Source organism: Etheostoma cragini, chromosome 1, assembly GCF_013103735.1.
Source record: "Etheostoma cragini isolate CJK2018 chromosome 1, CSU_Ecrag_1.0, whole genome shotgun sequence".
Taxonomy (NCBI): Eukaryota; Metazoa; Chordata; class Actinopteri; order Perciformes; family Percidae; genus Etheostoma; species Etheostoma cragini.
The window spans coordinates 32,399,313-32,413,970 of NC_048407.1; the positions used below are offsets into that span (position 1 = coordinate 32,399,313).

The 14,658-nt window shown below is 43.3% G+C and overlaps 1 protein-coding gene across 1 annotated transcript in view; it reads right to left on the reverse strand.

Moving 5' to 3' along the window:
• LOC117954511 (otogelin-like) overlaps positions 1–14,658 on the reverse strand; it is an 84,107-nt gene that overhangs the window by 18,323 nt on the left and 51,126 nt on the right. The window contains 11 exon segments of the mRNA XM_034888415.1: positions 419–605; positions 709–798; positions 895–1,046; positions 1,307–1,484; positions 2,161–4,865; positions 5,249–5,328; positions 6,141–6,258; positions 8,677–8,955; positions 11,479–11,655; positions 13,696–13,722; positions 14,450–14,606. Of these exon segments, the coding sequence (XP_034744306.1) occupies positions 419–605; positions 709–798; positions 895–1,046; positions 1,307–1,484; positions 2,161–4,865; positions 5,249–5,328; positions 6,141–6,258; positions 8,677–8,955; positions 11,479–11,655; positions 13,696–13,722; positions 14,450–14,606 (4,150 nt within the window).

Below are 14,658 nucleotides of genomic sequence, written 5' to 3' on the forward strand. Positions count from 1 at the left end.
GCACCTCTCCACCTACCAGTTTGATCCGTATGGGGACTTGAACCAGCAACCCTCTGATTCCCAACCCAACTCCATACAAACTGAGCTACGACCACCCGTGTTTTTTTGGGGGGGGGGGATAAAACCCCCCAAATTCAATAAAGTAGTGAACTGATCCTTTGTTTAACTTTCAAGAAGCGTTATATGGAACCATCCATGTAATATTTGGACCATTTGGATGAAAGAATCGCAAATTTCGGATGCAGAAACTTTTAAAAACGGGGCAAATTTGACCCCAGGACAACAGGAGGGTTAAAGTAATGCCAATAAACTAGAGCATGTTTTTTTCTCCCATCCCTGAATGCTATGTGGACTAGCCAGACCCTCCACTGCAGCGTCTGGAGGTTAGGCCGGCAAAGCAGACTAACTCTACCCTTACCACAGAGGCCCATGGTGTGAAGCTTGTTGTGGGAGCTGCCACTGTCGATCACCATCATGCCGGTGCTGTGGTACCACTGCAGCTTGAGACCAGCCGGGCTGCGGATCAGGTACATGTTGCCTGTGTCGTAGATCTCATATCCAAACTTTTTGAATCGAGGCTTAGCGTACCGCGAGTTGACGTAAAGCTGAAAGAGTGCATCAGATTTTATCAGTTAGAAAGCTATAATATGCCAATGTGAGAGTTAAAAAACAAAGTAAAAATCAGGATGAGAAGAGAGTGCTTCTAACCCTCCTCTGCAGCCTGTTGATGATGATCTGGTCTGACTTGTGCGTGATGTTGATTGCCACCAAACACAGGTTGGTGAAATTCCAGAGGAGCTTTGAAAAGAAAATCAGGGTTAAAAACAATGACAAACAAAAGTCAGTGTCTTTTTATTCCAATCATTCAACCAGCTAAGTGGGATATTGACTTACTGGTGACTCTGAGTCGGCGGGACACTCCTGAACCAGGACACTGACAGTCTCATTGGGCAGCTGGGTCACTATGTATGAGGCGGCCTTGTAGATGGCAACGCTGTTCCCATCAAATGTGATCACATTCAGATCCGGAAACATCGAGCAGCGACCTGGAACACACAGGCGAGACAACAATGAAAGCTGAAAGCAGCTTAAAAAATGTATCTGCCATAGCCATACATTTGAAGAAAACATCACTAGTCTGAAGGGATGTAAAAACAACATCAAGAATTAGTCCAGTCAGATTAAAAAAGGCAGAGCTATGGGCTGAGTCTGAATCTGCAAGTGGGTTTTCTTTGATTTTAAGTGACACAAGATTATAAATTCAAAAAAATGGAACATAGTGTCATTTTTAGGACGTTTTCCTTACATGGACAGTCCCACTTTGGGCAGCACTTGTCTCCATTGACCAGGATGGCAAAGCCAAGCAGGCCGCAGTTCGGACGGTCGGAGGTGGATTGGCAGCTCTGAGATTTGTTGAACAAGACGAGCTGGTTGTTGATGCAAATGTACTTTGTGCATTCATCCACAATCTCTGCATACGGAGGCTGGACCAAAAAAAAAATGAAAACGCAGAAGTCACACAACAAAAAATAAAACACGGAGAATAAACTCCCATTTAGTGTGTCACAGAGACAGATACTCAACTAAAAATGTACCTAATCTTTATGTCAAATGTTGATGTTCATATTAGACCATGGGAGCATATGTGTGATAATATATTGTAATTTATTTTGGGTGGTTTTGACAGTATACCGTGACCTACTTCAGTGATTGAAACTTCTTTATTCTTCATTACTAAGTACCAAATTGTGATTATATACTATACTGTATGTTGCCCTCACAATATACGACCACGTAAGACCAAAGAATTCGTTCAGTGGACCACGAATATGGTTGAAAGCTACAAAGAAAATAGTAAGTGAACCATAGGTTTTGACTATTTTAACACAGATTAACTGTATGTTTTGCAAAATGCACAAAATACTTCTGTTAAATATGAATACACATGCCTGCTGCTGCTGAAGTCAGTGCTCTTATTTTGAAATTTAGCTTTCCAAATGTTCCTGTATGGCTTTTTTTCGGTACAAATGTAAATATAAATGGGTCAGAAAAAGTGATGGAAATCATATATCAATTACAAATAAATCCATGATAGAAGTTGTCTTGTTACTAATTATTAATTATGTGACTGAAATGCAAGGGTATATTAACTGGACCTACGGTGCACATTCTTGTAGATGACACAGCCAACGATGTTGTGCCCTCTGCGTGTCTGGTCGTTTCCAGTAGTGTGTATGGCGACGCCGGTGCATGAGGCGTCGTCGCACCTGGACTGGTGCGATCGACTCTGTCCTGCTCAGTTTGGACCAAGATGGCTCCTGGGAGTGAGGTCGGAGTGGGAACACCAGGCGTCTGGGTGGAGATCAGGTGTGTTTCAGGTGGAGGCGTCACCGCTTGGGATGTGGATGGCGACACTTTACTCTTTTTGGTTGTCAGGGTTTTTTCAGATGCGGCTGACTCTCCGGCGGTTGTCGTGGGGACGGCTGAAGATACGGTTACGGTGGTAACTTCTCCGCTTGTGTCGACGCGTTCAGTCACGCCGGCTGTGGTGAACGACTCGGCGGACGTTGGGACAGTTGTAGGCGCCACTCCTGACGTCGTTGTCATGCCAGGGCTCGGTGTGACAGTCGGTGGGCCGAGAGTGGTTGATCTGGAGATTACTGCTGGGGGCCTTGTTCCTATGGTAACCCTTGCAGTGACCGGCCTGACGGTTGAGCTCTCAGTCGACGTGATTCTGGGTGTAACTGTTGTTGTGATGGGAACTCTGGGTGTTGTTCTGACGGTGGTCGTGCGTGCGACGGTTGTAGTTGTAGTAGCAGGAGTAGCTCTTGCGGTGGACACCAGCCGGGTGGTGACTTTTTCCTGGACAGCCGTTGGCCTCGGAGCTGCGGTGGAAGTAGTTGTGTGCAGCGGAGATCCAGACGGAGGTGACGTGGTTGTAGCTCTCGACGACACATCCACTCTGCCGGTCGCCGGATGTGTCGCCTCGGTAATGGGCTGCAGAACGATGGGTCTGAGCGTGGTGGTGACAACACCTGGTGGAGCTCTTGTGGGGATGGTGGTGAGAAGTGTGTCGGCAAAACCTGGTGCAGGTGAAGGCGAGGGTGTAGCCGGTTGCCTGGTTGTGGTGGTAATAAATTCTGCAGTTGAGATTTCAGGAGACGTTGTGGTTTTGGCTGTTGTAGCGGCCGATGTTGCAGAGGTGACAATTGGCTTTGACGTCACAGGAAGATGAGGCACTTCGGTAGTTTTCGTAGAAGTGACATAATGGATGACAGTTTCAGAAGTGAGCCCTGGTGTAGTCTTCACTGTGGGGCTGTGGACTGCAGTGGAGGAGGTCTCCCAATGCCACAGCTCTGAGGTACGCACAGTAGACGTAGGATGGGTGGAGCTCTCTGTTTTTGGTAAATGTGGCACAGCGGTGGTTTCTGTAGGAAACACTGGTGTCACCGTTTGTTTCGTTGTGACATGAGGACCGGTGGACATGGTGGACATCCCTGGAATTTCTGGATGTCTTGGAGTTGTGGTCTGAGTGGTTGTCTCCACCGTTGGGACCGCAGCAGACCAGGAGGTTCTCTCGGTATAGGGTGTGGATTTGGACAAAGGAGAAGTTGTGGTGTCTGTAATCTTTGGAGATGGAGGTGCAGCCGTTGTGGTTGCTATAGGTATTTCAAAAACAGTTGACTCAAGTATGGTCACTTTCTCTGTTGTTGTTTTCCACTCCAGTCCGGCTGAAGTAGGAGCAGAGGGTGCGGGTGTAGTAGGCGCAACATGGACCAGGGTTGACGTTGGTATCTCAGGAACGGTTGTTGTAGAAGTCTTCAGTTCAGCGGGAGTGGTGTGCAGAATTGTCTCTATGGTAGCCGGCGGCGATGTTGTCTCTGGACTTATGTACGGTGTTGTTTTACTGGTGATGAATAGTGAGACTGGTGTGACTGATTCTGTGGTTTTAGGTGAAGCAACTGTAGTCAAAGACACAGCTCCTGATTCCACAGGAGCTGAGGTTGGTGAGGCTGTGCTTGGTAAACCGGAAGGGATGGGTGTGGTTGTCGTTGGGCGACGTTGTTCCACTGTTACCGGCGTTGTGCTGGTGTCTGTGTATGCAGTGGTAGCTGTGCTGGTTAAAGTAGTCCTGTCTGTAACTGTAGACGTCTCATAGACTGGAACAAGACTTGGACTAGAAGTGGTTCCAATCGGAGTGACTGCTGCCAAATGTGTTGTAGGCTCTGTGATCTCTTTGGTTGTTTGTGCGACAACAGGAGGAGGGGTTGTTATGGTGGTTGACCCTTCGACAGAGCTTGTGGTCAGTGCTGTCATTGGAGATGGCTGAAGGGGGGTGGCAGTGGTGGTGAAGAGTGGATGGGGGAAGTGGGTGGGCTTGGTGGAGGAAGTGAGCCAGAATAGAGACGTGACGGAGTAGGGAGTGCTGCTCAGCCCGGACGTGCTGGGGCCCATGGTCATCCTTGCTGTTGTACCTGCGACAGTGGTGGTCAACGAGACTTCAGTCACGCCGACAGTGGAAAGAGGCTCCTCCACCTCTGGCCTGACAACGGGGGGCTCTGTTGGAGGAGATGGGGGTCCTGCTGTTGTGGAAAGTTTAGCAGCTGCGGAAGGAGAGACGGTGACTGGGCGGGTCGGCTTGACCTCCAATGAGGACGTCTGTGTGCTCACGGCAGGAGCAGTGGTGGTGATTTTAGCAGTGGGGCCAGTGTGTGGAGGGCCTGAGGAAGCCATGGTGGTGATGGAGGTCTGGAGGGGTGTGGTGGAGGCAGCAGTGCTTTCCGTGGTTGCAAAAGTGACAGCTGCAGAGGTCAGCTGAGCAGCGGATGGAGTCACAGGCTGCACAGCAACTGGGAGCTTAATGCCTAAATCCAAACAAGAAAAAGTGTGTTAGAAAAGCACCGAGCTTGACAGAGAGTTTTTGAGATGGCTTGAACACAGACAGCTTCCTTTGGGTCTTATTTCACGGGAGGTAGGTATATATTTTTGTGAGTAATAATGCTTTTTACACTGGAAAATGTGAAATTCAGTCACTAGTGATAATTGTTGGTGTCTAGTTCACTGGTATTCAGAACACCTCCCCATCGCTGCACTGCAGGGTTGCACGTATTGTATGTTTTGCTGTAAAGCCAATTACCATCGGGGGACAAAATAAAGTTAAGGTTGAAGTTAAGGCATCCCGGTTCCCTTAGGAAAACCGTTTAATATCTGAAGCAAAACCCCAATGAAAGAAATCAGGTATACTCACAATCTTCAAGAAAGACACACCGACGGGTGACCTCATCAAGGACCATGTGTGGGGGGCAGACGGGAAGGCAGCCCTCCACTCTGCAAGGAGAGCAACACAAAGACTTTAAAAACAAATGGCTGTGACTGAATTATAGGCTGAATTTTAACGCAGGTCTTAATCATCTCAAACATTAACGCCACATCTTTTCGGCAAGACATGAAGAGAAAATCACACAGACTAAAAGTATGGGGCATGGGTCAATTCATATTTTTGATTAGCACAAAGTCTAAAATGTGTGAGAGAAAGGTTTAAATCGCTTCATTTATTTAACGTAAAATTTACAGTAACTTCCTGTCAACAATTGTCCAGCAAGTTACTGTTAATTTCTTTTTACAGTAAAGCTACAGTACGTCCATTTACAGTATTTGATGTATTCATTGTAAAATCCAAAACAATTAAACACAACATAAGATAAAAAAGTAAAAATACTTTACTATTTACAGTACTATAGTGGCTATGTTGGTATTTTTTACAGTGATGCTTTGACTTATGTGATTTCAACTGCAATACTTAGACTACTGTGATTTAATCATGTCGAAAATGTTGTAATGTAACTTTAGATCATTCTACTGTAAAAATCCTATACAGTAGTGTTACTGTGAAGTTTGTAACTGTAGATTTCACAGCCATTATATACAGTGTATACACAGTTGTTATTGCTTTATTTTCACCCTACATCCTCCATGCACTTTAAATAAATTAATAAACATATTTGAAGACCTACTTGGTAACAGAAGCTGCATATGATCAGAGGTGGATTACGTCAGATATTTATATAAAGGCGTAATCTATTTCTACAAACTGCTGTATGATTTGGGTTGAGAGTAACTGAAAAGGTCAAAGGTCTCACTGTGGGATGGTGACGCAGGCGTCAGCTGATGGGTCGCTGCAGGTCTTGAAGCAGGGGACGACGCAGGAATCGTACCGCCACTGACAACGTGGACCGGGCGGGGCATCCGGGCTGGGGCCTGAGGAAAAAAACACAACACTGAACACTTTGTACTTCAAGAAAGTTTCTAAGACTGTTACGGCTTTGTTGAACAGTTAAGGTATACAACTCTTGAAGCTCTGGTATCCCTGTGATCTTAAAGAAACAATTTTAACTTATTGAACCCTGAACGTCCAAATTAGCATTAGCTTTAAAGTTAGCAGAGAAAAGAAATTTTCTTTAAACATAATGACACCCCATATATTAATGTTTAAGCACTTAGTAAAGGTCCCATAGCATGGACATTTCACTTTAGGAGGGTTTTTTAGTTCCCCCACCCTGACTATGGTCCCCAGTGGCTTGAAATGGAGCTAGGTGTAAACCAAGCCCTGGCTCAGTTGGTCGGATCTAGAATCTTGCCCCTTATGACCTCATAACGGGCAATGTTACCTCCCTTTGCTCTGCCCACTCACATACAGTATTAGGGGACCACCAAGACCTATATAAAAGAGACCAGATAGAGTATTAGGGACCCCTAAGGTCTATATAAAAGAGACTTCAGATACAGTATTAGGGGACCACTAAGGTCTATATAAAAGAGACTTCAGATACAGTATTAGGGGACCACTAAGGTCTATATAAAAGAGACTTCAGATACAGTATTAGGGACCACTAAGGTCTATAGAGACCCGATAGAGTATTAGGGACCCCTAAGGTCTATATAAAAGAGACTTCAGATACAGTATTAGGAGACCACTGAGGTCTATATAAAAGAGACTTCAGATACAGGATTAGGGACCACTAAGGTCTATATAAAAGCATCCAAAGAGAACCATGTCATGGGACCTTTAAAGTTGTATCATGATCACTTTCCTGTTTTAATGGTTGCACCATTTCATTAAATGGAAAGGTTGTGGATCATTTATGAGGCAACATATGTTGCCTTTTTGGAAACTTGTAAACTTGATTGAAATTTTAAATATGGTTCAAACAATATACAAGCGTGTGTGATAATTCAACCACTGGTGATCGCAGTTAGGTCAAAAGTGTTAAAATAAGTGTATTTTTTAAACCGGTCATACAGTACTTAGACAAAATATAATTCATTCTGATGTTACCTCAATATGCAGGAAAACCCATGTAGGAAAAGTATATCAGGTTACTAATCTAGACTGCTTAAAGGGACCCTTGAATGTTTTCACAGCCCAGTAATGTGATGAAGTTAGAAAGCCATTAGTGTCCGTCTGAAGGCCGGACTTCTGCATTCACTGCCGTCAGCAGGAAATCCAATCTGCTATTGGCTCCCAGGCTTTTTCCCTTAACTAACACAAATGCTGCTTTATTTTTAGCATGAGTCATTAGCCTGGCGGCTTTGACCTCTGACGGCCAGCGGAAGCCTGAGCAAAGCTTCTTGAATCCTCACTGAGGCTTAAAAATATAACTAGAACCTCGGCATCGGCATCGGGACAACATGCCCTTTACTGTTTTCAGGTCAAAATCCAATTTTACCAAAAAACTGTTTATAAGGAAGCACATCACCATTGATAACCGTTTTCATAGATATCACCAGGGGTGGATCTAGAAGGGTAGCACCCGCCCCCTCTGAAACATGATTCCCCCCCCCCCCCCCCCCAATCCATTGAGCTAGAGTGGTGTACATTTTATACCAATGTGATTTCCAGTGGATCATTTTGCTGCCGGTTCTGACAATCTCTGTCTTTCCATTTGGTAAATAGATGTGTACTTAAAACACACATTGTATGGCTACTGTGTACTTTGTTGAAATTTTGAGGCCAGTTTAGAAGTAGAAACATATTGAACTCACTGTACTTTTTGAAAACTGTGTACAGCCAGATTTTCTTCGTTGAAGTTTTGAGGCGAGTGTACTGTGAGTGTATTTCCCTTCATTTTTATTCGGTTCTGTGAAAAAAACTCTTGCCATCCCTTGTCACATGACCAGTTAATGTTTCCATGATGACTATCCAAATTGTTGACAAGTGAAAGTAATAATGAATGTGATGAGTTTTATCTAAATAACATAGTGTTGTTCGATCCTAGCCAATATTCCCTATATTTCTGGGCAGATTTTCTAAGCTGTATTCTGATAAAATCTCCTGGGCCTCCCCTGATTGATTATTGGTTCCCACCTCCACCCTGTGCTACCACACTTAAAAAATCCTGCAATTGCACCTGGTTATGACTCCTGTAAATTATAATAATAACTTGCTATAAGCGCCCCAGAAAGCTAATTTGAGAACTGTAGGGAGACCTCTGAAATCCAAACAATGTGGTTGGAGTCTGCTTTTCTTTCCCATTTGCAGTACATAAATAATTTCCTGTATATTTTAGTTCCTGGAGGCAGCACAATAATTTGTCGATATAATGTGGTGTTTTCAGTGTGACAGCAGCCTTAGTAACCGTGGCTTTCACTGAGCGCTGTGCGTGGTGTGTTGCTGACCCGTCAGTCTGAACAGCGTGGCCTTGCGGAAGCTGTCGATGTGTCTGTACTTGAGCAGGTGGAGGCGGGCCAGCGTGACGTGCAGGAAGAAGCCGGGCTTTGCGTGGGACTCCAGCGAGTCGTACCCGGGGATCCAGGTGTTCCTGTGGAGCACGAACGTGGCTCCGTCCCAGAATGCCTCGCTCTCCTCCCACTTGGCCAGCCTCACCTGGCCGCTCGGGCTCGCATGCAGAAAGTAGTTTGGTCGCTCGGCCGCCTCGAAGGAAACCCGCGATGTGTCTGTGGAGACGGAGACAACATGACTCGTCAGTGCATTGGAAACTAGGGGAGAACACAGGAGGCAGATGGTGAGATGTTTAAGGAAACACAGGAAACGCAAGCGTCATCTGCAGGATGTAGGCTTAATACATGTGAACATTTAATAAATGGACTGCACTGATACAGCTATGTTTAACCTGAGAGCTTCACAATCTGTGTATTGTTTTAGGACACTCCAACATCGACAGGGGGAGCTTTGGTTGCCCAGCATCTTCTGAAAAGAAAACTCCTCTATAGCTGCTAAATGCTCCAGCGTGTCTCTGCCGTCTCTGTGGACTCTTTTCAAAATCAGCTGAAGACCTTTGTTAAACAGGCGTTTGGCTGACCTTTCTGCACTGTATTTATTTATGTATTACGTTGTGTTTTTTGTACTTTTAGGGTAAGTACCGTTTTTTTTCAACCCTATTTCCTCTGTTTTTGTGTCTAAGTGACCGATGGGAACAACGATCTTTGACATCGGTCCAGTATTAAGTTAGATCGCTGCAGTCGACACTGGAGAAATTGTCCAGCTTAGATTTACCTTCACGAAAGTGCTCACACAGGCTCAGATTAATATCCAGATTAATATAAAATTGCCTGACAACATTATGGAAATGATTTCTAAGGAGGTTGACATTTCTGTTAAAGAGAAACTTTTTTTTAAACATAAAAACATCTGCAAAATAGCGTTTGTTAAACCAACCAGACTCCATGTTAATAAACAGTCATTTTAGCATCGTAAAAAACACTTCATTCAAAGTCGACAGAAACAAAACGAAACTATGAAACACTATTCCATCACAACTCTAGTTTTGGTTGAAATAAAGTCTGGTGGGTCTAGCGACTTCAGAGCGGTTTCCGATTTAACAGGTTTCAAAGAGGTTTTAAAGGCCTATCTCTGAAGGGATCCTTTTTATAATGTTGTCAGATACTTAGAATATTAATCTGAGGCTGTCAGTGGCAAAACAAGCACTTTTGTGAAGGGAAACACAAGCTGGACACAAGCTTACATTGTAGCTTGTTTCTCCACTTCCAACTGAAGTGATCTTGCTTAATACTGGACCAATGTCACAGATTGTTGTTCCCATCAGTCACTTAGACACAATAACATAGGAAAATAAGGTCCAGGTTGAAAACAACTGTAGTTACCCTTTAATATACTGTAAAAGGTTGGGTCATGTGGTTACAAAGCTTCTTCCTTCTGATTTCTCACAGCAGAGCAGAAAAAACAGTCCAGTTGTCCTGTGTGTCTTTCATTCAGCAGCTCTCTGTGTTCCGCTGACAGGAAAACATATCGCTGTGGTATCTACACACCGATCGACTTTCCCAAACCCCACTACACAAGTTCCCTTTCATGCACTGATACTGCATCTACTGTAGCCACCATTAGTAACGCAGACACTTCTCTTTTGTTCTATGGTGACACAAAATGAGTGTAAAATAAAACTATAAAGCCTCTCGAATAGCCACAGGGTTCCCACAGTCACTCAGACACAGAATCCTAGGGCGTTTCCCCGATTTTCAAGGTCTCGTTTGCAGGGCTGTAGTACTCGAGTCCGGACTCAAGACCGTTTCTCTATGGTCGCGGACTTGTCTCGGTCTCGGCCACAGATCTTGCCAAAGACCGAGTCCATGTGTCTTTATTATGTTGATATCATCACCATATTGATATTATTACACCATTTGTCATTCTGTTTTCTTTAGATTAGAGCAGATGATATCGGGGGGATGGCTATACTCATAAATCCTGGGCGTTGTGACACTGTTTTTCTTTTATATAAAAAAATAACCCAAATTGATTGTCTTGATACTGTCATGCAGAAGACCTTTTTTCTGTCCTGGACTCGGACTTGACTTGGACTCAAACCTCTTTGGACTCTTGGACTCGACAAAGGTGGTCTTGACTACAGCCCTGCTTGTTTAAGTAGTAATTGTCATCAGTTACATCTAGAATGTCTGTCCATGTCAACTTCTATAAAATTACGATATCACTCTTTTCCCAAGCATGTGGTCGCAAAATACTTGTCATTTATCTGCTAAATTTTCCAAAATTACAAAAATGTAAGGGGTAAAAAAGACACAGGTCAGTGTTGCCTCTGTGTTTTTTACTCCTTTTTTTTACCCCCTATGTTAAAATACAGGGGCATAGGTATACACCCCCTATGTTAAAATACAGTGGCATAAGTATACACCCCCCTATGTTAAAATACAGGGGCATAAGTATACACCCCCCTATGTTAAAATACAGGGGCATAAGTATACACCCCCCTATGTTAAAATACAGGGGCATAGGTATACACCCCCCTATGTTAAATTCCCATAGAGGCACATTTTTATTAGTAGAAGACAGTTATTTCATGGATCAGGACAAATTTGACCCAAGGACAACATGAAGGTTAATGGGTTATGTAACACACTCTGAATTGCCTTGTTGTTGAAATGTGCTGCAGAAGTAAACTTGCCTTGAACGCTGCAGTCTGAATAGTCTGAATAGAGGTCACTCACCGTGTGGTCGCGCTCTGCTGAGGCCCGGCGTCATCATGAACCGCGAGAGGACTCCGGGGGGGGCGGCGAAGCTGAGGTTGCCCCACTGCAGGAACACCGAGCCGCTGGAGCTGCTGGCCGCCAACAGCGTGGCCCGGTCCCTGAAGGTGATCAGCCTGAAGGGACCTTTACCCAGAACTGTGGGCAGGAGGCCGTGTCAGTGCAGCAGGGATCATCGTCATAGAGCATTCATGCAGTTTTAGCTCATATGTTCATATAGTCTACGGGACATATTCAACAGATCCCGCAGACTATTTCAGATCTGTGCTATACCCCAGCAACACTGTCTCTAAACAGCACCTGTTTACTGGTTCCACTTATTATTTATTCATATTCTCATTCTCATTGATCACTTATTATTTATTCATATTCTCATTCTCATATCTCACTTAGTATTTATTCATATTCTCTTATCTCACTTAGTATTTATTCATCGTTCTCATTCTCATATCTCACCTAATATTTATTCATATTCTCATTCTTGATTCCAGAGCTGTTCATATTGTAATATAATAACATAATACTATTTATTCCAGCATCCTTTGCACTATGCTCCACATTTAAAATAATAACTATCACAATTCACTCCTTCATACTTTGCACTTTTCATTGCCCTATTGCCTCTATATTGTATCTGTTTAGAGTGTGTGTATATTTTTGTGTGTTTATTGTTTGTTTTTTTGGTCAGTTTTGTATGTGTATGCGCAGTGTGAGCATCGATGTTGAGAAGAAAAATTCCTTGAATTTGTCCTCATACCTGGCAAATAAAGCTGATTTGACTCTGATTCTAAATGTTCTTGCATTTTAATTTATATTTTATCCGATTTTATTGTGAAGCACTTGGTGAATTTTATCTGTGAAAGGTGCTATCACAATACTTACGGTACTTTTACTTACTTTCTGCGTTGTACTGTACTGTGCTATGCAAGTGACAGAAGTTATACTTACAACTACTACTACTACCACTATACTTTTTCGGATGTATTTGTCCGTCACTTCCAGGCAGCCACTGGTGTAACCAGGTAAAAACCCCAGAGTTACACCATGGTGATTGGGTAATGTCGTGCAGACATTTAAAATCAACCAGTGTCTGCCTGAAGCGCAACCAAAATCCATCCAGTCATGCAGCTTCTCCTGACTCATGGTGAAACGGTGCACATGTGCAACCATTTACCTGATTCCTCCAGTCACCACGACTGGAGGAAGACACAATCCTGTCTGACTATTGTAGTGACTATTGCACTATTGTAGATTGTGTGGTTTTAAAGGTGAGTTGTGTGATATGCATTGTATTTACCTTCGCTGTACTTTGGGAGAAATACATTATTTTTTACAATAAAGTCATTTGATCTCATCTCATCTATTCTAACAGCACCAGAGGCCCCAAAAGAGCTGGTGTAACATTACACACTAACACACACTGTGAATGACACCAGCCTTTTGTAAATGGACTGTTCTTAAATATTATATAGTCTTTGATTGATCAAGTCTGACTGATAAAAAACTCAAAACACAATTTGGAGCCATAATAGTCTGAAAGGCCGTCATGAAACTCTAAATAAATCATTGTACAATTTCCTGTGTGTGTGTGTGTGTGTGTGTGTGTGTGTGTGTGTGTGTGTGTGTGTGTGTGTTTGTGTGTGTGTGTGTGTGTGTGTGCGTGGGCCATGTTTAACTACATTTGTGGGGACCAAAAACTGGGAATACAGTATACTTATGGGGTCCTGACAGCTTTGTTGGGACAAAATGCTGGTCCCCTTAATGTTAAAGGGCTGTTTGAGGAATAAGACTTGGTTTTAGCAGTAGGGTTAGAGTCAGGTTAAGGTTAGGGTTAGGGTAAGGGTTAAGGTTAGGCATTTAGGTTTGATGGTTAAGGTTAGGGTTAGGGTAAGGGTTAAGGTTAGGCATTTAGGTGTGATGGTTAAGGTTAAGGTTAGGGTGAGGGTTAAGGTTAGGCATTTAGGTGTGATGGTTAAGGTTAGGGTTAGGGTGAGGGTTAAGGTTAGGCATTTATGTGTGATGGTTAAGGTTAGGGTTAGGGGCTAGGGAATGCATTATGTCAATGACTGGTCCCCACAAAGATAGGCAGACACACTGCGTGTGTGTGTGTTTGTTTGTGTGTGTGTGTGTGTGTGTGTGTGTGTATTAGCTCATAGGTCGGTGCACAGATTTTCATACCTTTGTTGTAGAATTCACAGTCATACGCTGCAGGATGGAAGCACAGAGACAGTTAAAATCAACATTATCAATAATAGTACTAAAAGTGCTTTAAAATCAAGAGAAACCACTTTTTAACCCCTGTGTTGTCCTCCCAGGTCAAAACTGAAAATGAACAGTTTTTTTACACTGTTTCGAAAATTTCTTGACACTTTTTTATTTCTTTTTTTTTTACGTGTTTGAGATACTTTTGGATCACTTTTTGACGTTTCTTTTCAACATTTTATTAATTTCTGTAACACTACCATAAGTATACTGTACACATCACTAACACCAATATATCACCACTAGTTTTAAACTATTTTCTTTTTCGAATCCATGGTCAAGAAACCTAATTTATATGAAATTACATAATGTTTTCATCTTTTATCTGAGTTATTTTTGAAAAAAAAAAAAAAAAAATTCAATAAAGTTGTGAACTGATCCTTTAACTTGCAAAAACTTGTTATATGGAACCATCTATGTAATATTTGGACAATTTGGATGAGAAATTTCTCTACAAATTTCTGATGTAGAAACTTTAAAAAAAACGGACAAATTTTACCCCAGGACAACAAGAGGTTTGATCATTATTAAAAAAGTTAAATAATATGTTAATTGAAATACTGTATGTCTATGCTGTGATTGATGAATGTATGAGTGGTTAACTATCAGATCTATATATGAACTCTTGAATCTGGTTTCCATGTGTTGGGCTCGCTGCGTCCAGACTCACGGCACAGGGACGGGGAGCGCCAGTCCACGGGGACGCCCTGGTGGCAGCAGCGCTGGGCGTAGGCCGCCACGCTGGTGCAGAAACACTCGCAGTCGCCCCCACGGCTGCAGGCGCACGTGTCCGCCAGGCAGTTGGTGTAGAACCAGGTAACGTCCACCTGGTCCCGGGGAACAACAAGCACCCAGAGGTGTCAACAGTCACACTCAGGA